Consider the following 24,102-nt stretch of genomic DNA (forward strand, 5'->3'; position numbering starts at 1 on the left):
ACAAAGTAACAAGACTCAGTCCTTTACTTTTCAGATCAACCTTGCAAAGCATTCTGCTGCTGTATGTTGTTTTCCTGTTTATAGCCAAGTAAATGTGCTGACCTGGAAACTATATGCCTACCCAGAGAGCTCCCTGTCACACATATACAAAACTGGGCTGTTGAAGACCACCAATACAGTACATTAATCATAGGAAGCAGGCCGCTGCACTTCATTTGTAAAAGCAACTTAGAAGGTAGAAAATTTGGGGGTGGTGAAGAGGAGCATAGGAGAGGGGGAGATATGTGAAAGGCAAACTTTAGTCTAAATGTAAGAACAGGGACATTAAAAACTTTATTCAATAAATACAACAAATAATTTAAAAATATACTTCAATTCCAAAGCCAATTAAGAAAAGGAAGTAGAGACAAAAGGGGAAAGGAGAAAGGTAAGGAAAAGAGAAAGGCTGAACATGTTTTGGCTGGGCTGTTTCAGAAGATACCACTCTGAGAGTCTCATCAAAAGCTCTTATCAATAAATCCTTAGCCCTTGATCTCATAGGGTAAAGCACAGGAGTCCAGGAGTAATTCACGGACCAGCAGACTTCAGAGGCTAGGATGGGTGGGGGGTTTGTGGGGTGGAGTGCTGGGGGTGATTTTCCCATTTGTTCCTAAAAACCTTCCATTCTAACTCCCAGGCAGGTTTAAGTAGTGCAAAATCTCAGGCAGAGAGTTCCCAGCTGCATAGTTTCATAGATGAATGAATGTCCAAAGCCAGGGTCTCTGAGAGGCAGGTCCCAGAGTACCCAAGGGTCCAAAGCCACTTTGGTGAATGGGATCCAAGGGTAAAAAGAAGAGGCCAGCATACAGGATCAGCCAGTGGCCAAGGCAGAAAAAAATGCTGGGCAGGGAAAGGTAGTCTGCACACTGGACTCAACAGCTTGCTGTCAGCCAGGGAAGGTAAAGCTGAGGGTGCACATGGAGCAGGGCTAGAGAGAGGGAAGCTGAGGGAACAGGACAGCTAGGGGAGGAGGCAGCAGCTCAGCAGCAAACTCCAGGAGAAATAACCAGCAGCCCTCACAGATTTGTGATTGTCTCTTAAAAAGATTTATTTTCTCTTCTTGCCTGAATGTACAAAGGCAAAAAGAGTACAGTTTGTATATATATATATATTTATATATATATATAAAAAACAAGGAACTTGGTAATGTACACTTTACAGAAGGGAGGAATCAGGAAGACTGAAATTAAATCCAACAGAGCAACGCCAATGGAACAAAAGCTATGAACAGCAACACTGCCCCTCCAGCCCGGGCCTCCAGCTTGCCCCAACCTGCTCCCAGTGGGAGGGCTGAGCACCAAGGCAAGCAGGTGGGCTGGGGCAGGAGGGGCTGAGGACAAGGCCTGGGAGGGCCATGGTAGGGAATCACTGCAAAGTTTCCTAGGATGCCCTAGTAATAAATGACAAAGGCCCAGAATTAGGGGCCAGCTAGCTGCCCAGCTGAATCTTGGGTGGGGGAGCATCAGTACACAATGGGATAGTGATAGTGTATATGTGGTAGTAAGTGACGAGGAGGCCTCAAACCTATATCCAATTCTCTAGCCCTTCTGCAGTTTTAACTCCTAGCTCCCTTAAACTAAGCCCTCCCCCCATCTTGGAGCCTGGAGATGCATAAAATGATCATTTCAGAGGGTACCCTCTTACCCTTCTGCATGTGTTTCTTTGACCTTGAGGCATGTGGAGAGAGTAGGCTAAGCGGAGACCACATGTACACTACAGGGAAGAGCTGAAGGGAACTGGCACACCATAAATGAGGAGGAAGCAGACATGAATCCTAGACAGCACCGGTCCAACTATGGCTGCCCTCTTTGGGGTGAGGCCCCTACTTCTCGTAGCTTATCCACATGAGTATCAGAGATTATTTAATACCAAGAACACAGGCAGGGGTGGCTCAGTGAGAGGCTTGGCAGCATGGACGAGATCTTGTCTCTCTGACTAGGTGTCACAGGTAGTTCCTTCCCCCTGTGGAGTGTGAGGTGGACACCCAATCTCTCATCAATAGTCAGATCTCCACAGGGAGAAAACTGGACTCAGACTAGAGACCAGGAGGATCAGACAGTGCCATCTTTCTACTGCTAATCTCATTTCAGGGCAGTGCCTGGTCTTTAAGGGGCACTTGGGTAGAGGGATCAAAGAGCTGACTTTTCAAGGGGGGAAGGGAAGAGAGAGAGAGAGTGCGAGCAAGCGAGCTGTTCCCTTCTGCATAATGTAAAGCTGTCTTGCAAATACAGAAATACCTCCTCTGTTATAAAATGAAGTGGAAAAGGTAGGAATATGGACCATGCCTACCCAATGAAAAAGAAAACTGCTTCAATGGTTTCTTTACAATATGTACAAAGAACATCGCAGGCCAGTGCCACAGATACACACAAAACACACAACAATATTTAAAAAACAAACAGGACCAGATGGGCACCTGGCTCTACTTACTGGAGTTCTGGAGGAGGCATAATCAGGCTGAAAGTCAGTCACCCTCTTAGTAAGGGTAATGGGTTAGGTAGGATGCCACAGCATGTGGCACAGGGAACAATGATGGCAAGGGAAGGGGCTGCTTGGGGTCCTCTCAACAGGTCTAAAACAAAAGGATTTTTCAAGTGCCCAGAACCCAACTTAAACAAAAATAAAGACCTGTAAACAGGAAAGGTTTGTAGGTCAGAGGTACTAACAAGCCTAAGCTTGTCTATGTACAGGGAGGGCTCATGGGTCCTTGGGAACCACCTAGTCCTGGGCTTTGTGCTTACTGTCTCCCACCACCTCATTCTCCCAAAGAAGTCAGAGCCATCTACCTTCCTGCTTTCAAACTGTCATTCTTGTCACAAGCTGTTAGCCAAGGCTGGTATTTGTGGATTTTTCTCTCTCTTGCAGTCCAGAGGGTAAAGACAGAAGGGGAGGGTACAAGGGGATGATACTCTGCAATAGCAGAGAGCTAAAATACATCCTACATCTTGGGAAGAAGTGACTCTAATAAAGCTGTTATCACTTTCCCAGCACACAACTTTGCAGCTCAGGAGAACAGAGAAATGTCTGCACCACAAAGCCTCATCCATCGAATCCACTCTGGCTTGGGTGTATAATGCTTCAATATGCTATTTCAGGGTCTAAGGAGCAAATCACTGCCCTTGGCCAGTGGCCCCTAAAACAAAAACGTGTTACAAACACATGCCTCATATTGGCACACATGGAGTTACAGAGTGAACTACACAATCATGTACTTGTAGACAGAGGAACTGGGCTGTATACAATTGTGACCCTAAATGAGAAAGACAGATGACTGAATGTCTCCAAGAACTGCTGAGTGTTCTTACAGCCTGCCTACAGTTCGTGCCCTAAAGTGATGTGGCAGACTCCAAGGTTACCCGTGCTGGGAGGAAGTCTATTCTGCCTGAGTTGTAAAAGCCAAGCAGTAGAAGAGGTGAGGTCAGTATGGGGATTTCCCCCCCTGGGAAAGGCACCAAGGGGTTAAAAAGAAAGAGAAAGGGCAAGGAGTTGAGAGATGAAAAGCAGCAGGAATTTTGGTGAGGAAGCAGGTTCAATTTCACAGCTCCAGCTCCTCCCAGTATCCCCAGGGAACCCTGTGCTGGTGCTAGAACCACTACCTTCTTCCTAACAGGAGCACAAGGCTCTGGTGGGACAATGCCTTACTCTCCCTTTACAGGTTAGGCTCTGAGCGTTTATCTGTGCTCACATTAGAGGGATGTCTCCATGCTTGAAGACCTTGTCTTCACAATTACAGGGAAAACAGCCCCCAACTTCTTCCTGAGATTCTAATTTCTCCACGTGCTGCCAGTTCCCAGGGTCCAAACCACTGAAGAGATGTGGAATCTTGTTGACGGTGGTAATGACAGTGAGAAGGGGTATGGCTGCTGTGCTGTCTTCAGACCTTACCCCGTGCTTGGGGTCCCTCCCAGGTATGCTTTAAGGTACTGCTCTGGCAGTAGACTAGGGGCTAGGTTAACAGAGCAGTAACTTCTCTGGGATGAGGCTGTGTTCCCTCGGTTGCTCCTATGCCTTCATCTCCACAGATGCCACAACAGTCATAGCTGTGGCTGAGAGAATAAATATTTTTGCAAAGTACCAGTTCTTCAGCTCCTGAGGAAGAGGAAGGGTTGGGGAGGTGAGGCCTTCAGTCACGGTAGGAATGGCAAACAGGATGATCAACACCGTGTAACTGATGGTAAAATGGCACCTCCAGCACCACCTCTAATGAGCCAGTTTGGCCCACGAAGCTGACTTCATCTGGGCACTTGGTGTTCTGCAAAGGAAACATGACAGATCACTGTGGCCTGCCGGTGTCACACCCACAAGATGGCACTCTAAGAAAATGGGCTGAGGCTGGTGAGCCGGTTTGGTGAGTAGGATGCTTGCTGCCGAGACACAGTTGAATTCCATCATCCATCTAGTTAGAGAACTCCCTATAAGTTCTTTGACCTCTGCACATATGCACCACCCCCAACAATAAATAAATAAAGCAAAAACAAACAAACAAAAAAACCCAAGAAAAAGAACTGCAGGAAAAGCCAGCTAATGCTGGTACCTCCACAGGCCCTCAGTGCAACAGGTTTGGCCAACAGGCCCCCTTTTCCAGACTACCAACCTCACACAATTACCCCACAGCTGGGAACTACAGGGATTCTGTGATCCAGATAGCTATACCCTATTTATCTGTTACCCCAAATTAACAAAAGCTACTTACCATTCTCACCTCCTGGGGGGTGGGTAGAGTGAGGGAGTTGAGCCTTGCTGGCTGGCAACAATGGCTGTAGAAGAAAGCCCTGGGCAAGCAGAGAACATACTTAATGTAGCACTCAGGAAATCGCCCTTCACACTTCACCAGCTGGCTGGATATAGGGAGGAATTTTGCCTTAGGTTCCCCTAGCACCAGTGAATTTTTGTGATGCTGACAGAAAACCAACCTGAAACCCGACACTTGGCCAGATGTAGTGGGTGAGGCAGAGAGGGTGATTTGCCTTTCTACTGCTTGTTTCTCTTCAGGAGTGGAAGGGGGGGGGGATAGAGAGGGGGAGAAGGAGAGGGAGGGAGAAAGAGGGAGAGGATGTGTGTTGAACATGTGTGTGGAGGTCATAGGACAACCTTGGGTATCATTCCTCATGCGCCATCCACCGTCCGACACAAGGTCTTTCACTGCCCTGGAACATTGCCAAGTAGCTACGCTAGCGCTAGCTGGACAGCAAGCTTCAGGGATCTGCCTGGTTTTCCTCCCACCTCTCAGCATTGTAGTTACAAGCACACACCACCGCATTTGTTTTTTTTTTTTTTTTTTTTTTTTATATGGGTTTTGAAGACTGACTTCAGGTCCCCACACTTGAAAGGCAAGTGCTTTTACTAAGTCACCTCAGCCTCCTTGAATTTATTTTTATGCTCCTGCTCCTCCCAAGTGGTAGGAATCATCTCAAAATGTAAGTTTGAAGGGAGAAAAAAAAAACAACTTTTGGAGGGAAGGGGCCTTGCTAAGGGACTACTACTGAAACGGAAACAAAACTAGAGGTGATGAGGACAAGAGCCTTACCTGCAGCATAGGGTAGGTTGTACTGTGCTGGGAGCAAGGAGTAGCCCAAGTGATGGTGGTGGTGGTGTGTGGACATCAGGCGCTGGGAAGGGGAAGTGCGGGGCCGGTCGACACTCCTGTCACCACCTCCTGTTCCCCCAACACTGCTACAGCTGCCACCACCCCCAACTACCCCACAGCCTCCCCGATCTCTCTCCTGAGAATTTTTATCACTTATCTGGAAAGGAAAGGAGACACATAAAGGTACTATAATGAGATATATAGACACTAGTGATCTAACCAGGGCCCTACATTATGACTCTTAAAAACGCAGGGTAACAAATAAAGGGGGTGCTCCCATGGGGCCAATGTCAAGACAGCCAAGCTGCACCTTGGTTAGAACCTGAACCTGCCCACTTCTCCCATGCTGTGGATCTTGATTTCTTGCTCTTTGGACAAGGACCTGGGCTGCATGCCCCACTTACCGTGGGAGACTTGCTTTTGTAGTGACTGGCATGTTGTTGCAAGATATCCAGGGCTTTGGACTCTGAGCTGGCTTTACAGCTCACGTTGGGGCTGGCACGTGCCTTGTCAGCATCCTCGCCACCTGAGACCTTGCTGCCATAGGGGGAGAAAGAGTAGCTGGAAGGCAAATAGGAACCTGGGGAAGGAGAAATCAAGCAGTCAAAGAGATGAGGATGGCAGAAGAAACTGCTCTGGTAAGTGTGGTCAGGTGGCGTCACTCTCCTAGGCATCATCTGAGACACTTTCTACCACAGCATCTCTGGGATGACACGCTTGGCTTCTTCCTTCATTAACAAACTCTATAGGAAGAACAGGCAAAAGGATAAAGAATATGGTACTCAGTTTCCCACAGCTGACTTCTCAGATCTCCTAGGGCTGCTGACATCATCTCAGAGTCATATGATAAAGTGGAAAGATCAAAGGATTTAAAGTCAGACAGTCTCCGGCTGGATAACCTTGAATAAAGTGACAGTCTGAGTGTCAAGTTTTTTTTTTTTTTTTTTTTTTTTTTTGGTTTTTCGAGACAGGGTTTCTCTGTGGCTTTGGAGCCTGTCCTGGAACTTGCTCTGTCTCGAACTCACAGAGATCCACCTGCCTCTGCCTCCGGAGTGCTAGGATTAAAGGTGTGTGCCACCATCGCCGGACGAGTGGAAGTTTCTTTATCATCAAAATGAATATATCAGCACACATCTGTAATCCCAATAGTGTGGTGGTTGGGGCAGAGTTAACTGTGAGTTAAATGCCAGCCTAGACTACATAAGATCCTGTCCCCCTCCAAAAACAAAACAAGGGCCACTGTGATGGCTCAATGGGTAAAAACACTTGTAGCCAGGCCTGATGAACTAAGTTTGATCCCATCACACATGAGGGCAGAGGCAGGTAGAGCTATGTGATGAAGCCAGTCTGGTCTATATAAAGTTCCAAGCCAGTCAGGGTTACATAGTGCTTCTTCTTCTTTTTTTTTTAAATATTTATTTATCATGTATACAATATTCTGTCTGTGTGTATGTCTGCAGGCCAGTAGAGGGCACTAGACCCCCATTACAGATGGTTGTGAGCCACCATGTGGTTGCTGGGAATTGAACTCAGGACCTTTGGAAGAGCAGGCAATGCTCTTAACCTCTGAACCATCTCTCCAGCTCCCTTCTTCTTCTTTTTTATTTTTATTTTTCTAGACAAGGTTTCTCTGGAGCCTGCCCTGTAACTAGCTCTTGTAGACCAGGCTGGCCTTGAACTCAGACCTCCTTTTTCTTTAGGCCAGGTGTGGTGATGCATGGTTTTAATTCAGCACTCTTGATCAGAGGCAGACAGATCTCTGTGAGTTCAATACCAGCCTGGTCTATAGAGTGAGTTCCAAGATAGTCAATGCTACAAAGACTGACCCTGTCTTGAAGAACAAAACACAAAACAAAACAAAAAGGGGTGGTGGTAGTAGTGGTGGTGCTGGAGAGGTGGCTCAGTGGTTAAGAACATTCATTCTGCCAGAGGGCTTGGGTTCAGATCCCAGCACCCACATCAGGTGGCTGTCTGTAACTCATCTTCTGGTGTCTGCTGACACTGCTTACATGCACGTATTGCACATACACACACACATCTGCACTATCATAGATCCACACATTTGCACTCTTCCCTGAAAAAATAAATAAAAGAAACCAATACAAAAAGGTAACATGAGCCAAGTACTCTACTCCCAGTACTTAGGAGGCAAAGGTAAGAGGATTGTTTTAAGGCAGCTAGCCTGCACTACACAGTAAATTCTAGTTCAGAGTACACAGCAAAGTCCTTTCACAAATAAGCAATGTGAAACTTCTAGCACTGAGAAGGCTAAGGCAGGAAGGTGAGTTCAAGATCAGTCTGGGTTACGTGGCCAGACTGTCCTAAAAAACAAAGGGGGGCTGGAGAGATGGATCAGTCGTTAAGAATATTTTCTGTTATTGCAAAAGACACAGGTTTCATTTCTAGCACCCACATGGCAGCTCACAGCTGTTTGTAACCCTTGTTCCAGGGGACATAGCAGCTTTTCTGGCCTTCTTGAGTATCAGGCATGTATGTGGCAGGCAAACATTCATACACAAATTTTTTTTTTAAATCTTTAAAAAACAAAACAAGACCCACAGAGGGCTCAGTAGGTAAAGGCACCTGCTACCAAAGCTGACAACCTAAATCTGGTCCTTGACACCAACGCAGTAGAAGGAAAGAACTGCCTCTGGCAAGCTGTTCTGACCTTCACAGATTAATGGTGTGGGCAGGGGACACACGTGAAATAAACATCAAAACAAACAAACAAACAAAAATAAAACAACTGGGGTTAGAGGAGACAGTTCAGTCAGTCTGAAGTGCTTCCAATAGTTCAGTTTGAGGACCAAACTTCAGATCACTAGGACCTACATAAAAACCAGGCACATGTACCTATAACTGTAACCCTGTGAAGGTACACAGGAGAATCCCTGGGGCTCACTGGCAAGTCAGTCTACCATAATCAGGAAGTTCCAGGTTCAATGAGAGGTCCTTGTTTCAAAAACTAAGTTTGAGAGCAATTGAAGAAAGTGATATTGACCTCTGACCTTTACACACATGCATATGCATAAGAATATACAAAAGCTGGGGGTGGTGGCACATGCTTGTAATTTCAGTACTTGGGAGTAGAGGCAAGAAGAAAGAGGAAAGTTGGAGGCTAGCCTACACTACATAGTTAATTATAGGCTTGTCAGGGCTACATAACAAGACCCTGTCTCAACAACAAAAACACCAGAATAAGCAAAAATGTGGATAAATAATTCAAGACAAGAAGAAGAAGAAGAAGGAGAAGAAGAAGAAGAAGAAGAAGAAGAAGAAGAAGAAGAAGAAGAAGAAGAAGAAGAAGAAGAAGAAGAAGAAGAAAGAAAGAAAGAAAGAAAGAAAGAAAGAAAGAAAGAAAGAAAGAAAAAAAATTCAAGACAGTGCTTGAATCAGAGCAAGCCTCAACAGATGGAACGCTTTTATTTTATAGAGATGGTAAGGGGTATCACAAGGGTGAGATGATCTGTATCTGTTTGAAAAGCTTACTTGTATTTAGAGTTTATCTTATAATAAAGCCAGCTGAATGTCAAGACTACAGGCTCTGGGAGGATGGGAGCATAAGAAGTGAGTGCTCAGCAGATCTAAATGGAAAACAGCGATAACCAGAAACTCAGGCGAGGCGGGGCAGGGCAGGGCAGGGCAGGGCAGGTTGGATTACAGATGTCCAAACACAGAGGGCATTAACTCTCTTATACGGCAGCACAGTCAAGTGGCTACAATTCATGAAAACCTATTACATATTCCATGAAGTGCTAGAAGAGAAGACGACAAAGGCTCCAAACGTGGGAAATATCATTCACCCTGATTTGATCAGTGAACTCTGAGTGTGTGTACTTAAAGACTACATCATGCCCAGGCATGATGGCACATGCTCTTGCAATCCCAGCACTGACGAGAGAGGCAGGTAGATCTCTATGAGTTAGAGGCCAGTTGTTTTACACAGTGAGTTCCAGGCCAGCCAGGGCTACAGATTGAAATTCTGTCTTAGGAAAATAAAAATAACAACCCCCCTCCCCAACTTCAAAACACCCTACAAACAAAACAACAACAACAACAACAAAATCTGAAGTTCCCTTCCATCCTGGAGGAATCCTACCTAGCTTTCCAGGCAACAGAAATTAGTGAGCAGAGTTGAATACGAGCATTTTTTTTCTAACAAGTTAAAAAAACATTTAAACCTTGACCCACTGAGAACTCAATTTTTCTCAAGCTGAACCTACTAGACATTCCCCCCAACTGACTTCAAAATGCTATCTGCATACCTGACAGCTTTCTGATCTCACAGCTGAGCACAGCCTCAAAGATGAATACCTGCATTGTTCTGGTTGGAATCTTACTTGTCACATGTATTGCTCCTGCTGTATTAAGCTGTGAAGTTCTTAAGTGGAGGAAACTGGTCTCTTCTATTTCTTTAGTATTCCCCACAGTGCCTTGCATACAGCAGAAATCAGAGTGCATGTCGAAAGAAATTCCAGCAGAGAAAAGCTGGCTGTGGTGCACAGTAGTTTTACCACTAAGACTAGAGAAAAGCTGACAGTAGAGACAACCTTAGCTGGAACAAGGGAGGTGTTTTTTTCTGACTATAATCAGGGTCATTTAAGGTTAGAGTGACAATTTCACAGCATGTACACATTGAAAATAAAAGGACTGTCATCCAAGTCAGAGCAACAAAGCCCTGGATTTGAAAATTGCTTCATCTCCCTTCCCCAAGAACAGCACAGCCAGCACTGGGTACTGTACCTGGGTAGTTCTGCATCATCACAGCAGGCATGCCCCGATAGCTGGGGTGGTTGGGATCATACGACTGGCTGTAAGAGTAACCATGCATGTAAGGGATGTAGGACTGGTGCTGGGTGAGCGGAGAGGATACAGGCACATGGACACTTGGCCGGGGCTCCTTGCTCCCAAGGCGGGACTCCTCAGATGCGGGTAGCTTGCAGTCAGTATTTGTGCTTTCTTTCCCATCTTCTTTGGGAACAGAGTCCTTACTCCGACTCCTTTCCTCCTTTAATTTTCGGTCCCGCTCCTCTTTCCACCGATCATCCTCTGACTTGATGTCTGAGTATTTGGCAGGATAAACATATGTCCACATTCGGGGCTCTGTCTCCTGCAAAAACCACAGAATAAGTGTTGAGTCTCAGAGCTACACAGAGAGCAAGTGCTGAGTGGTGTTACACCCAAAAGATCCTTTTCAGACCCAAGGTCCCAGCAGAAACCCTGGAACAGACTATTACAGCACAAGGCAGAGTGAGATCTTGGCTTCTACCAATTTTGTTTAAAAAACAGTTAGCCGGGCGGTGGTGGCGCACGCCTTTAATCCCAGCACTCGGGAGGCAGAGGCAGGCGGATCTCTGTGAGTTCGAGGCCAGCCTGGTCTACAAGAGCTAGTTCCAGGACAGGCACCAAAGCTACAGAGAAACCCTGTCTCGAAAAACCAAAAAAAAAAAAAAAAAAACAGTTCCAACACTGGGGAGGCAGAGGCGGATAGATCTCTGCAAGTTTGAGGCCAGCCTAGTTTACAAAGAGTTCTAAGACAGCAAGGAATACACAGTGAGACCCTGTCACTACAAAACAAAGCAAAACACCTTCTCAATTCAAAGGAAACAAGATTTGGGAGAGAAAAGGTAGAGCTCCTTCCGTGAGTAAGATTTCTGGGGCAAATGACTCCAGGAATAGAACTTCTGTTTTGCAAAGTTATCACTATGGCTCTTATCAGGAAGAGTAGAACTGACAAAGAGGAAAGGGAAGACATTCTAAGTCTCCTGTGTGAATGTCTGCAACAGGTGTGGGTGGGTACCTGCAGAGACCAGAAGAGAGCATCAGATTCCCTGGAGCTGGAGTCACAGGTTGTAAGCCATCTGATGCTGGTATTAGGAAGTAAAATTGGGTCCTCTGAAGAACAGCAAGTACTCTTAGCCATGGAGCCAGCTCTTTAGTCTCATTGGTTTTAATTTTTAAATGTTATTTATTTATTTATTTAGAGAACAGGGTCTTGCTATGTAGTGCAGGCTGACCTTCAACTTACTATGTAGCTCAGTGTGGCTATAAACTCATGACAATCTGCTTTTAGTCTTTCAAGTACTAAGATTATAGACATGTGCATCATAGTTGACACCATAAAGTCCTTTTAAAGAAACCTGTTAGCTGAATACTATATGCTTTCATCCCAAAGGAATCATACAGTAGAACATTGGGCCAGGAATCAAGATGCCCAAGTTCTTGTCCTGGCTCTGCTAGGGAAGGTTCAACTAATTCTAGACAAAATAAACCGTCTTATTAGTCCTTCTTTCCCATTTAGGGGAAAATACCTTTTAAGCAGGAAAAATACCTAAAAAAAAAAAATTAAAATATACAGAATTCCTAAAATTATACAATTCTCCTGCTAGTCTCAATTCTATGGAACCCTACACAAGACAGTGTTGATCTGTGGGGCCAGAAAGTTTATTAGTGTCTCCACTTGCTTACACACAACAGTTACCTGTCGGTACCAGAGTATTGGATCCACCTCTGCCTGTCGGCCACACTCAGTGCCTGTCTTAGCCTCAGAGGACTCCTTGCCTAGGTGGCTGGCCTCACCCAGCTTCCCTTTAAGGCCTTCAGGGGCCTGGCTGGGGAGTTTTGATGAGTCATCTAATTTGGGAATGATGACAGACTTGGCAGGATCAGCCCCTGGCTCCTTGGCCTTGCCTGGCCCTGACTTCACCAGGTCTGTCAGGCTGGGAGCCTTGGCGAGAGTTGGTGGAATCGATGGCTTTTGCTTCCACTCTTCCTTGAGTGATGTGTCCCGCTCTTTCAGGCCCATCTCTGTCTTCTTGTCCAGTCCCCGCTGCTGCTGCTGCTGCTCCAAGCTCTGGCGCTTCTGCTGTTCTTCATACTGCTGTCGATAAGCTGTGCTGGTGCTCAGGAGGTGGGTGTGGTAGCTCTGGTCGCTGTAGCCATATGGAGGCACGTAGGCATATTGGTTATAGTACAGGGACTGCATGTACATGTTGGGTCTTTGCTGGATGACCGAGGGCTGCTGACTGGAACTGCTCAGCTCAGGTTTCTTTTCCTCACAGACATCATTCTTCACTTTCCCTTCTATGCTCTCGGGCTCCTCATCCTTTTTTGTCTTTAGAGCCTGGCCCTCTATTCCTGACTGGCTGCTTGAGTTGAGAGCCCCTGGGCTGGACTGTGCATAACCTGGAGAATAGTAACTTTCAAAGCCTTGATAATATGGTGAGTCTTTGCTCTGTGGCTGAGGGGGGAAAAGTGTTTTCTTAGCCCCTTCTTTAACCAGCTGTTCAGCGTCCTTAGACTTGACACTGTCTACCTTGCCCTCCCCATCCTCCCCAGCATCAGAGATATCAGAGTAGGCAGGACTATTAGTTTTGACTGAACTGGCTTCAGCACCATTCTGGGTGACTACGTGTAGGGGAGTTAGGGGTTGGGTTGGGGTAGTATTATCTAGGCGGCTGCTGCCTCCAATTGAAGGGCTGGGAGCATTGTCTGTAAAACTGTAAATCTTATCAGCTTCAGCCTTGATGCTTGCTAACCGGCTTTGATGGGAGTCTGAGGAACCATTCAGAAGCCCCTCCATTTTTATTCCATCTCCTGATGATTCTCTGAATGGGCTTTTACCTTCTTCTGCTCGGCACACCTTCCCAGGGGTCAGAGGACTTTCAAGTTCCTTTGATGATTCCTTCTTTTTTTTGTCTTTCTTTTTCTTGTCCTTGGCAGGGGTCAAGGCAGGGTTGACTGTGAAAGGTTCTCCCATAACAGTGGGCTTGGGCTGAATGGGCTTGAGTTGGGGACTGTTGGGCATTGCTTGGACCACTGTGGTGGTCAAACCCGAGGAGGAGCCTGGGCTTGCTGCGGTGAAGGTGGCTGTCTGGAAAGTGTAGATCTGTTGTGGGGGTATAGCAGGGGCAATGGGCCGGGCTGATTTTAAGCTCTTGGATGGAATCTTTTCAGGTTTCAAACTGGAGGTCTTTTTACATTTTTCTTTTTCCATACACTTCCTTTCCAAAGAGTCAAAGGCATCGTTGCTTGTTTCATCCATTACTGAGGGTCCATCGTCAGAGCCATCATTGGATAAGGCCCCAAGGTCTGTGTCTCCCTCCCCACTCATTTTTTTCTTACAGAGGCCTTTTGTGCTGAATTTGCTTGAAGGTGAAGGGCTATGAGGCTCAACAAGTCGAACTTTGGGGGTAGCTGAGCGGGCAGGGGACAAGGATCCTTTCTGTGAAACAGTTGCCCCATTGCAGCTGCTGAGGTCTGCATGGAGGGTGGGCTCTTCTCCGTACTCACTGTCTCCATCAGCTTCTGGTTTGCTGTCATCATCCGTGTGGGCATGAGCTTGGTGGTACTTAAGTCCATTAATGTGCTTGTACTTTTTGTTGCAGTTTGGGTGGGGACAGTCAATCAGGACCGGAGAGGGACAATTTCTGTCCATGACATTGGGCTCCACCTTGGTCCCGGGTAGGGGCCCGGTGGCTGAGCCCATGGAATTTGTGCGAACACGCTTGCTCCCTTTGGAGTCCTCTGAGCTAGAATTTAGCTCCATATCTGAAAGAGGTTTGTTTTTCCGCTTATTAGCTGAGGAAGGGCTGGCCTTGACATCCTCAGAGGTGCTACTGGCAGGTGGGCGATGCTCTGAAGAGGTCTGGCTGCCTCGACGGCCTTTGCTGTTGGCTCCTGCTCGCGTTTTGCTGTTGTTGCTGGTTCCTTTGCTGTCAGAGGCTGTGGCTGTCTCATTGACAGGCGTGTTACTGTTGGGACGCATGCGTTTGCCTCTTCCTCGACCATTACGCATTTCCAAGTCACTGGTGGGAGAGTCACAGAACCTTGGCAAAAGACAAATAGGATAGGATATTAGTAAGGGGGAAACGTATTTGTTTGTGTTTCTGTGAGGCAGGGCCTTCCAGCAAGAGCCACTACACTCAGCTTTGTTTTTTTTTTTTTTCAAGCCCTGGTACGGAACTCACTAAGTAGTCAAAGTTGACCTCCAACTTGCACCAATTCTCCTGTCCAGCTTCCATTTTATTGACTATGGTTACTTTTAGGAACGTGTATGGAAACTATATTGAGTGGTGGCCTCCTAGGTGTCATTTGCATAACAGTTCTGGCCCATTCCACCATATTTTAGGCTTCTCAAGCCCTAATACACTGGGTAATAACATTAGGAATAAGGTATAAAAAGGCATTGAAATATTAGTGGTTTTTATTGTGTTTTTATTTGTGATGCTGTCAAGAGTGAATCTCTAAGTCTCACGCAGTATCTCAACCTCAAAATGTTAATCTTATCACATACATTTTGGAAATAAGGCATGTAGCCTAAGTTAACCTCAAACTCCCTACATAGCTGAAACTGGCTTTGAAATCCTGACCTTCTGTATCCACCAAGGGCTGGGATTACAGATACATAGCACCATGGCTGGCTTGAAATTTTAATTTAAAAATCAAACTGCAACTTGAAAATAAGGCCAGGCAAAGCGACTCAGACAAATACCTGTAATCCTAGCACCTAGAAGGATGAGGTAAGATGCTCACCTCAGATTTGAGGCAGTCTGGCCTACAGAGTGAGTTCCAAGAAAGCCTGGGTTACAAAATGAAGTGGGGGAGGGGGACAGGTGGATATACTCTGTGTGGTGGCTCAGGAAGCTTGAGTTCGAGGCCAATAGGGCCAACTCTAATAAGATGAAGATGTAACAATTCATTAATAATATGGGGATCAGACTAATATAAACTAGATATCTGTACGTGCTCACCTTGGGGGTGCCCAATCATGCCTTGTGCAGTCAAGAAGTGTACCGACGTATGTCTTGTTCCTCCATGTCACATTTACCACCAACATCCCTGAAAAAAAGAAGATAGTATGGATGAGACAAATTTGCTGGTCACTGCAAAGACTTCATCTGAGCAGTTCTCTGACTTTTCCTATGAAAGTTTAGTGGTGCTTTGGTACCAATGGGCACATATGACTGGACTAGAATAGTTCCATGGGAATTGCCTACAGATGGGCAATAGTTCAAAAGATTTTGTAGCCTGATCAAGACTCCCCCCCCCCCCCCCAAGACAGGGTTTCTCTGTAGCTTTGGAGCCTGCCCTGGAACTAGCTCTTGTAAACCAGGCTGGCCTCGAACTCACAGAGATCCACCTGCCTCTGCTTCACGAGTGCTAGGATTAAAGGCGAGCGCCACCACCGCCTGGCTCAAGACATTTTTTGTTTTTTTGAAATAGTATTATGGGTCTTAGGCTATCCTTAAATTTGCTATATAACTGAGGGCGACCTTGAGCTCGAGTCTCCTTCCACTACTTCTGAGTGTTGGGATTACAAGAAGGCCCCTACACACCCAGATTTATGTAGTGCTCAGGACTGAACTTGGGTTTTATTCATATTGGACAAACATTCTACTGACTAAGTTACACTGTCAGTTCTCCCCAGTTTTTGTTAAGACAGTATCTTGCTATATAGTCAGAATTAGCCTCAAACTATCTAGCCAAGGATAGCTTTGAACTCCTGATCCTTCTGCCCCTACTTGGGTTTATATGTATGTGCTACCATGCCTGACTTAATACATTTATTACTTTAACTGAGTTCAAGTATTTCAGTGCATGACTAAACCATAATTTAGACCTTTGGGGGGGTGTACAGCTTAGGTTGTTTGGCTATTTTTTTATTATTTTAAATTATGTTTCTATGAGTGTGTCTGTGCATGTGACTGCAGATGCCTGATGAAGCTATGGGTGTTGGGAACTGAACTTAGTCCTCTAGAAGAACAGTATGTATGTTTTTTTCTCTTAACCACTGAGCTTTCTCTCCAGCCTCACTCTTAAGTGATGTTAAAGTAATTATTTAGACACGTTGTTCATTTTATTAAAAGAAGAACTGAAGGATGGGGCTATGGTTCACTTGGCAGAGTGCTTGTCTAGCACACATAAAACCCTAGCTCAATCTCTAGTACTATATAAAGTTGAGTATTGTGGCAGAAACCTGTAACCAAAGCACTTGAAAGGTAGAATTAGGAGCAATGTAAATTCAAAGTAATCCTCAATTATACAGCTAGCTCAAGGCCAGCTGAGGATACAGGACACCCTGGTCGTCCCCCCCCCACACACACACACAAAAGGGGAAAAAAAGCTTTTGGATATGTGACTTGACAATATTTCTAAATTCAAAAAGAGTATTAAAAATCTGAAAAACACTGAAATCTGGGCATGGAAGTACACACCATGGTACTGACATTTGTGGGGTGGAGACAGGATGGTCAGGGGAGTTCAAGACCAATCTGATTTACAGAGTGAGCTCCAGGACAGCCTGGGCAACACAGAGAAATTATCTTGAAAACCAAAACCAGAGATAGATAGATAGACAGACAGACAGACAGAAGCAAGCACATGTGCACAACGAGCTAGGGATGTAGCTCAATGGGACAGTGCTTCCCTGGTACTAACACAGCCCTGGATATAATTCCTAGTTCTTCCGAAAGGAGAATGATCAAAGACAGAAAGAGAGAAAGTGATTCTCCATGTGCTGATCTGAAAATATTATATACATGAGAGACAGCAGTATGAGAAACAGTGTGATATAGTGGTATCATTTAAGGCAGCATATATATTTTTCATTATATATTATCTATTTGTATATATAGTATATATTTGGAGAGATAAGGGTGCACATGGAGTACATGGAGAGGACTGAGGACAATTTGCAGCAATCAGTTCTCTCATTCTATCATGTAGGTCCCGTGGATTGAGCACAGGTCACCAGGCTTGGTTGCAGGCATCTTTACCCACTGAAAAATCTTGCAGGACTATCCTTGAATATTTCTAAGTAGGGAACTTGAAGGCTAATGAACAATGATAGGAGGGATACTTCATTTTAAACCATTTGTTTATTTGTGTGTGTTTGCATGTGCTAGAGTGTGCATTTGGAAGTCACAGAATAAGTCAAATGAGTTAATTCTCTACTAGGTTCTAAGGATCAAACCTACCCACGCTAACCATGAATTCCCTATCCTCATACCTCTGCCATCTGAGTCCTGAAATTACAATATTTCCTCCCAGTGGCTGCATTCAAGCAGACAAAAAGGTTGTTCCATTCTTCTGTTATTACAAATAAAGAGCAAAGGATATCCTTGAATAAATGATTCAGCTTTGTTTAACACAGGTATGTCTGTAAGGGAAGTAAAATTGCTAATCACAGGGCACGTTTATTGGGAGCTTGGAAGAATACCGCCAAATTGCTTCAGAGAGAACGTACTCATTTGTTATCCCTCAGTAAGACATGGCATGTGTGATGTAACACTTAGGAGCAGGTCCTCTGCAAGAGCAGCCAGTGCTCTTAACAGTTGAGCCCCACTATTCTCTTTCTTAATTGTAACTTTTAATATCCTGGAGTACGACTTATTTCCTCAACAGGTCATTTACTGATGGCAGTTAATGATATGTAGGAATTATTTACTTTTGCATTGTTATGTTTCTTAATAGTTTTGTTTTTGAGACAAGGTCTTAAACTCATACTTGTTTAGTATATAGCCAAGAAGTAAAGGATAACCTTGAATTTATACTCTTGCCTCACCTCCAAGTGTAGAAATTACAGGCATGTGTTACTACAATCCAGTGTTGGAAATCAGAATAAATAAAAATGTAATAAAAAAAAAAAAAAAGAGAAAGCTGGGTGTGACAGTGCATACCTTTAATCTCAGCACTTGAGAGACAGAAACAGGAGGAGCTCTGTGAGTTCTAGGACAGTCAGGACTATTCCCAGCCCCAAAAGTCATAGTAGTAGTTTTGGCTGCTGAGTAAAGGCACTTGCTGTCAAACCTGAGACTCACATGGTGGAAGAAGAAAAACCAACTAGTTCAAACTGTGCTCTGACTTCCACGTGTGAGCTGAGGCAGATACGTGTACACAATAAATAAAAATATAATAAATAAGGTCAAGGTCATTCTCCATTAGAGGAAACAATGCCTACAATAAAACAACAGAAATGAAATCAGAAGTCAAAGTCCAGAAAGGGTAAATAATTCCTTTTTCCCAAAACAGTGTTTCTTTGTGTAGCCCTGGCTGTCCTGGAACTCTCTCTGTAGACCAGGTGGTCCTGGAAGTAACAGAGACAATTCTGTCTCTGGCTCCTGAGTGCTGGGATTAAAGGCATGCACCACCACTGCCTGGCCAGAAAGGGTAAATAATTTATTGAAAGATTAGCAGAAGTCAGATCTTTCGGATTCTAGGCTATCCCTAATGGATTCTTATTCTCACACTATTTTCTTAGACTACCCTTTTATCTCTCCTTCACTTACGATCAATGACATGTAAGTCTGCAAACAGGTGTCCAAAGGGAAGGATTCCTACCCTGTTCCAAGACCCGGGCTTCTTAAGGAAATAGATTACTTTCTAAGAAAGTAATTGAGCTATTTTTTTTTTTTTGTATTAGCAGAGTGTTAGTGATAAACTGCTCTGCATAGTTTAAACAAGAATAGTGCCTGAGGTGATGGTGCACACCTTTAGTCCCTACAGAGGCAAAGGCAGTCAGCTCTCTGAGTTCCAGGACAGCTAGGGCTACATAGGGAGACCCAACAACAATGACAACAACAGACCAGAGACGGGACACATTTATAAAGGTGGACGAGCACAGTTACACAGAGAGAACAGACACAGGAGATGGATGCTATTTCTATTTTTGAAACAGCTGGGTGGAACACATGTTTATAAATATGAGTTCTTCCTCTGTCATACTCGGCAAACTTAGCAGTACTGAATGAGCTAAAGGGAGACAAGAGAGCTGGCAATGGAGAGGGGAAGAGGAACACTTCTAACACGGAAAGACAAAACGGAGGCTTGTTGAAATGTCACAGGAAACACATTTGCTGAAGTGTAACAGTCTTCCTACGAGGTTCTGAGTTGAGACAGCTGGAAAGGAAAGGAAGGAAAGGCAAAAAATAACCCTTTGCAGACCCACTTTCTCCAAAAGGCACACACTTTAGGGCAGTAAAAAGCAAGAAAAATGGGTCTCTGTTTTTGAAGGGCTCCTATTTTTCAGTGTTCACAGACAACAATTCTGTGTTTTCTGTCTCTCCATGCAGTCATCATCACCTTGACTGAGTCAGACACACAGAAGGTGCCAAGGCGCTCACTTCTCTTTTTAGGTATTTTTAAAGATTTTATGTCTTTTGCCTGCATGTATGTGCATTACATACATGTCTGGTGCCCACTGGGTCATCTGGAAGTGAAGTTACAGACAGTTGTGAACCACCATGTAGGTACAGGTTCACAGCAAGAGCAGGAAGAGCTCTTAATCACTAAGCTATCTCTCTAGCTCCTATTCATTTATTTTTTGAGATAGTCTCAATGCACAGCCCTACCTAGCTTGGAGCTCACTATGCAGATCTGGTCATATAGAGATCTACCTGCCTCTGCCTCTTACATACCGAGATTAGAGTTGTGTGCCTCCATGAATGACTTATTCTTATTTTAGTGTGTCTGGGTGGTATATGCACATCTGTATCCACTTGCAGAAGCCAGGAGGTGTCATGTGTCCTGTTCTGTCACTTTACATGTTATTCTTTTGGGGAAGGCTCACTTCCTGAACTTGAAATTGGGTATTTTTCAGTTGTGCAGTTTTCCTATTAAAAGAATTAACTCCTTTCTTCACTCTGCCTCCACCATCTCTTCCTCATCTCCTCCCCCACTTCTGGGGGTATATGTGCAAGGCACCAAATTCAGATTTATTCCCATTGAGCAAACACTGTACACTGAGCCACACCCTTAACTGGCCTGTTACAAGTCCAGCTCCTAAAGAGGAGCAACTGATGATCATGTAAGCTAGAAAGCAGGGAATTTGGGGCTTGACACAGTGGAAATACGGGCTGAAAATAAGGAAAAAGAACGGGATTTCTGCGCTATTTGGGTAAGAGCCAGTCACACTGGCCTATCTACTCTGACACTGTAATTTCTCAATAATGTCTTCTATTCCATCTCTATACAACCATTGGGAGTCAAGCCCTCGTTAACGCACCTAATGACTATTTCAACATCTTTGAATTAGACTGCCTTTACTAAAGATTCCAGGTTTCAGTTCTATTAATATAGTTAGTGAGCTATTGTCAGATTCATCTACTTCAAACACTGCTCTCAAGCAACTAGTCAACATAAGTGATTATTTATGTTTCATCATTGTACCAAGTACTACGTGGAGATTCAAAACACAACACAGATACATGATTACTGAATTGAAATTTTCAAGGTAGAGAATGAAGAAACATAAAATCATTGTTAAGACTGACCAACCAACCATAAAACCCACTGGCTAGATGCAATGTCATGCATTAGTCCCACTGTTAGGAGGCTGCAGCAGAAGTATCATGTAAACCCAGCAGTTCAAGGTCTGCCTATAAAACATACAACAGGATGTTGGCCTTTTTATGAGACAGGGTTTCTCTGTGTAACAGTCCTGGCTGTCCTGGAGCTAACTCTTGTAGACCAGGATGGCCTCGAACTCAAAGAGAAACACCATCTCTGACTCCTGAGTGTTGGGATTAAAGGTGTGCACCACCACCGCCCAGCCAAGGAGGCCTTTATCTAAAACAAAAACTAAAATTAAAACAGTCCCTCAAAACATCAACCCCCGCCTACCCAACTCAAATATGCAAAGGAGTTTGGGTCATAGCTGAGAGCAAGGGTTTAGCATGCACAAGGCCCTGGGCTTTTTATCCTTAATATCAAAATCCTCAAACCAAGTCATGTGCCAGTGGCACACGCCTTTAATCTCAGCATTTGGGAGGCAGAGGCAGGTGAATCTGAGAGAAACCCTGTTTCGAAAAACCAAAACCACAACAAAACCCAAACCATATTTTGTGTATTTTTTTTTTTTTCCGAGACAGGGTTTCTCTGTGATTTTGGAGCCTGTCCTGGAACTAGCTCTGTAGACCAGGCTGGTCTCGAACTCACAGAGATCCGCCTGCCTCTGCCTCCAGAGTGCTGGGATTAAAGGCGTGCGCCACCATCGCCCGGCTCTGTGTATTGTGGTAGTCATGGTCTGTGCAGACCAGGGAAAGAGGAGAGGATTTAGAAAATCCCAAAGGGTGTAAGTGAGACAACAGACAAAAAGAGACCATGTTGTGGTGGGCTGGAGCTGTCAACACAGGGAAGAGGCTCTCTCCAGAGTTTCCTCAAGCACTAACTTTAAACAAATTCTTGTTAGTTGCTACAGATTTGGGGCTGCTGCATTCAGATAAGTCACAGAGAATAAAAACTTGTGTTTTGAGGCAAGGTTTCAGTATGTAGCACTGGCTGGCCTGAACCTCATTACAGACCGGGCAGGCCTTGAATTCAGAGATTCAACTGTCTCTCTAATGCTGGGATTAAAGGTATGCACCATCCTGCCAGGTGATTTGTTTTTATTTTATGTTTAGGAGTGTTTTGCCTACATGCATGTATATGTATTGCATAATTGGTGACCATAAAGTCCAGAAGATCATCCCTGGAATTGGAGTTGTGGACAGTTTAAATTGCCCTGTCGGTGCTAGGAATGAGTCCTTGTTCTCTGCAAGGTCAGTGAGTGAGTCATCTCTTTAGCCCCTAAGATAAAGATTTTGACTTTTGTACTGATGGCTCACAAACAGACCCAAACAGCTGATCCTCAGCCATGTTTTTTTTTTATTTAAAACAAAAAAACAAAAAAACTTTTGTTAATGTTTAAAGATACAGGCTACTTTCAGCTTCTATACTGCATACTCACTTAACCCATGTTCTACAGGCCTCAGATCTCTGCTCTGTAGCTAGCCTTGAGCTTGCTATGTAGCCAAGGCTGGCCTCAAAGTTCCAATCCTTCTGCTCTCATATCCCAAGTATTGTGATTATAGGTTTGTACCATAATGCCTGGATTTCGTGTGTGTGTGTCTGTGTGGTCAGGAGTCAGTTCTCTCCTTCTACTACGTGGGTCCTGGGGACTGAACAATCTATAGTGCTAATTTATATACCTAGTTTGTAATTATCTACAGTCATCATTTAATAATCATTAAGTAATGAGTTTCTAGCCATAGTTTGTGGCTATGGAGGTGTGGTTTGAGAGCTGGTTGAGTAAGAGTGCCTGCTGTTAAGCATGAAGACAAGAGTTTGGATTCCAACACCCACATAAGAAGCCAAGCATGACTATAACACATGCCAGCACTAGGAGGAATGCTAGGGCTTGCTGGCTGTCAGCCCTATTCTAGGTTCAGTGAGGAACCTACTCAAGGTCATAAGGTGTAGACTGAGACAGCAGGACAACTTGATGTTCTCCTTAACCTTCATACGTGTGCACAGGCTGTATTTTTAACGTACAAGGTAAAAACATACTTTCTCAGATCGTAAGAGTTCATTATTGCTTGGTGTCAAACACTACATATTCTGGATTACTGCTGACCTAGTCACCCCCCACCCCAATAGGGGTTTCTCTGTGTAGCTTTGGAACCTGTCCTGGAACTTGCTCTGCAGACCATGCTGGTCTTGAACTCACAGAGATCTGCCCTCCTCTGCCTCCCGAGTGCTGGGATTAAAGGCATGTACCACCACGGCTCAACTTGGATTACAGCTGAGAGAATACAGTTGTGGACTAGCTTGAATAACACCTATTAACATAGGTTTATTTTTGGCAGAGAAGCAGGATACTGATTTTATGTTTGACTCTCTACTAGGAAGAAACAAAACAAACAAAGCAAACAAACAACAGCAATAAGACTGCATATAACTGGCAAAGGCAAGGCTACACAGCAGAAGACACAGGAATAAAAAAAGAAATATTCATTAAGCAAAAGCACATAGAACATAGAAAGAGGAAAAAAGAAGTAGAAAACAGAAACTCTGCAAAGGGAAAAGCTGCAGAGTTATTATTATAAAACATATTGTGTGTTTCTTTGTCTGTGGGGTCCCTATTGATGACATAAGGAACAAAATGCATGGCAAGGGATGGAGCTCATAGGGTAGGATGCTTCCTTAGTATGTATGCATCCTTGGGCTTGATATTGATACTCAATACCAGGTAACCTGTTATCCCAGCACAGGAGGTGAAGATCAGCAGCAGTTCAAGGTTGGCCTCAGTTACATACTGAGTTCAAGGCCAACCTGGGCTATATAAGACTCTTTAAATAAATAAATAAAAATGGGAGGAAACATAAAGTTCAAATTTGAAGTGCTAGAAAACTGTAGATGGTATATTAAAAAAGAAAATAATGCAATAATTAAACCAATCATAATAAATCCTTAACACAGAATGCTATGTGGTTACTTAAAATGTTATCAGAGTCTATTTAACCTTATGAGAAAATGCTCATGGTATATACCTCTAAACAAACAAAGACCTCAAAGCATAGAGAAAAGGATTCCAATCTGCTTAAAAGAAAAATGGATGCATATGGAACAGTGATCATCTCTGGGTGATTCTATTTATTTAGGTTTTTTTTTTCAAGATAGGGTTCACTTTGAACTCATGCACTCTTTCTGCTTCAGCC

General features: G+C 44.4%; 1 protein-coding gene across 4 annotated transcripts in view; it reads right to left on the bottom strand.

The window, feature by feature from the left end:
- Nucleotides 1–25: 25 nt before the first annotated feature.
- Nucleotides 26–24,102, bottom strand: part of Znf609 (zinc finger protein 609) — a 147,452-nt gene continuing 123,375 nt past the window's right edge. Inside the window, exons 4-10 of one of the 4 annotated variants that reach the window (XM_057768589.1) lie at nucleotides 15,379–15,466; nucleotides 12,108–14,454; nucleotides 10,370–10,736; nucleotides 6,031–6,206; nucleotides 5,567–5,648; nucleotides 4,733–4,811; nucleotides 26–4,291 (exon numbers count right to left, since the gene is read on the bottom strand). In XM_057768589.1, coding sequence (XP_057624572.1) covers nucleotides 4,738–4,811; nucleotides 5,567–5,648; nucleotides 6,031–6,206; nucleotides 10,370–10,736; nucleotides 12,108–14,454; nucleotides 15,379–15,466 — 3,134 coding nt within the window. In that variant the 3' untranslated portion in view covers nucleotides 26–4,291; nucleotides 4,733–4,737. Of the gene's footprint in view, nucleotides 4,292–4,732; nucleotides 4,812–5,566; nucleotides 5,784–6,030; nucleotides 6,207–10,369; nucleotides 10,737–12,107; nucleotides 14,455–15,378; nucleotides 15,467–24,102 lie in introns of all 4 variants that reach the window. The other 3 variants (XM_057768588.1, XM_057768591.1, XM_057768590.1) reach the window with 3 other exon arrangements.

This window comes from Chionomys nivalis, chromosome 4 (genome assembly GCF_950005125.1).
Source record: "Chionomys nivalis chromosome 4, mChiNiv1.1, whole genome shotgun sequence".
Taxonomy (NCBI): Eukaryota; Metazoa; Chordata; class Mammalia; order Rodentia; family Cricetidae; genus Chionomys; species Chionomys nivalis.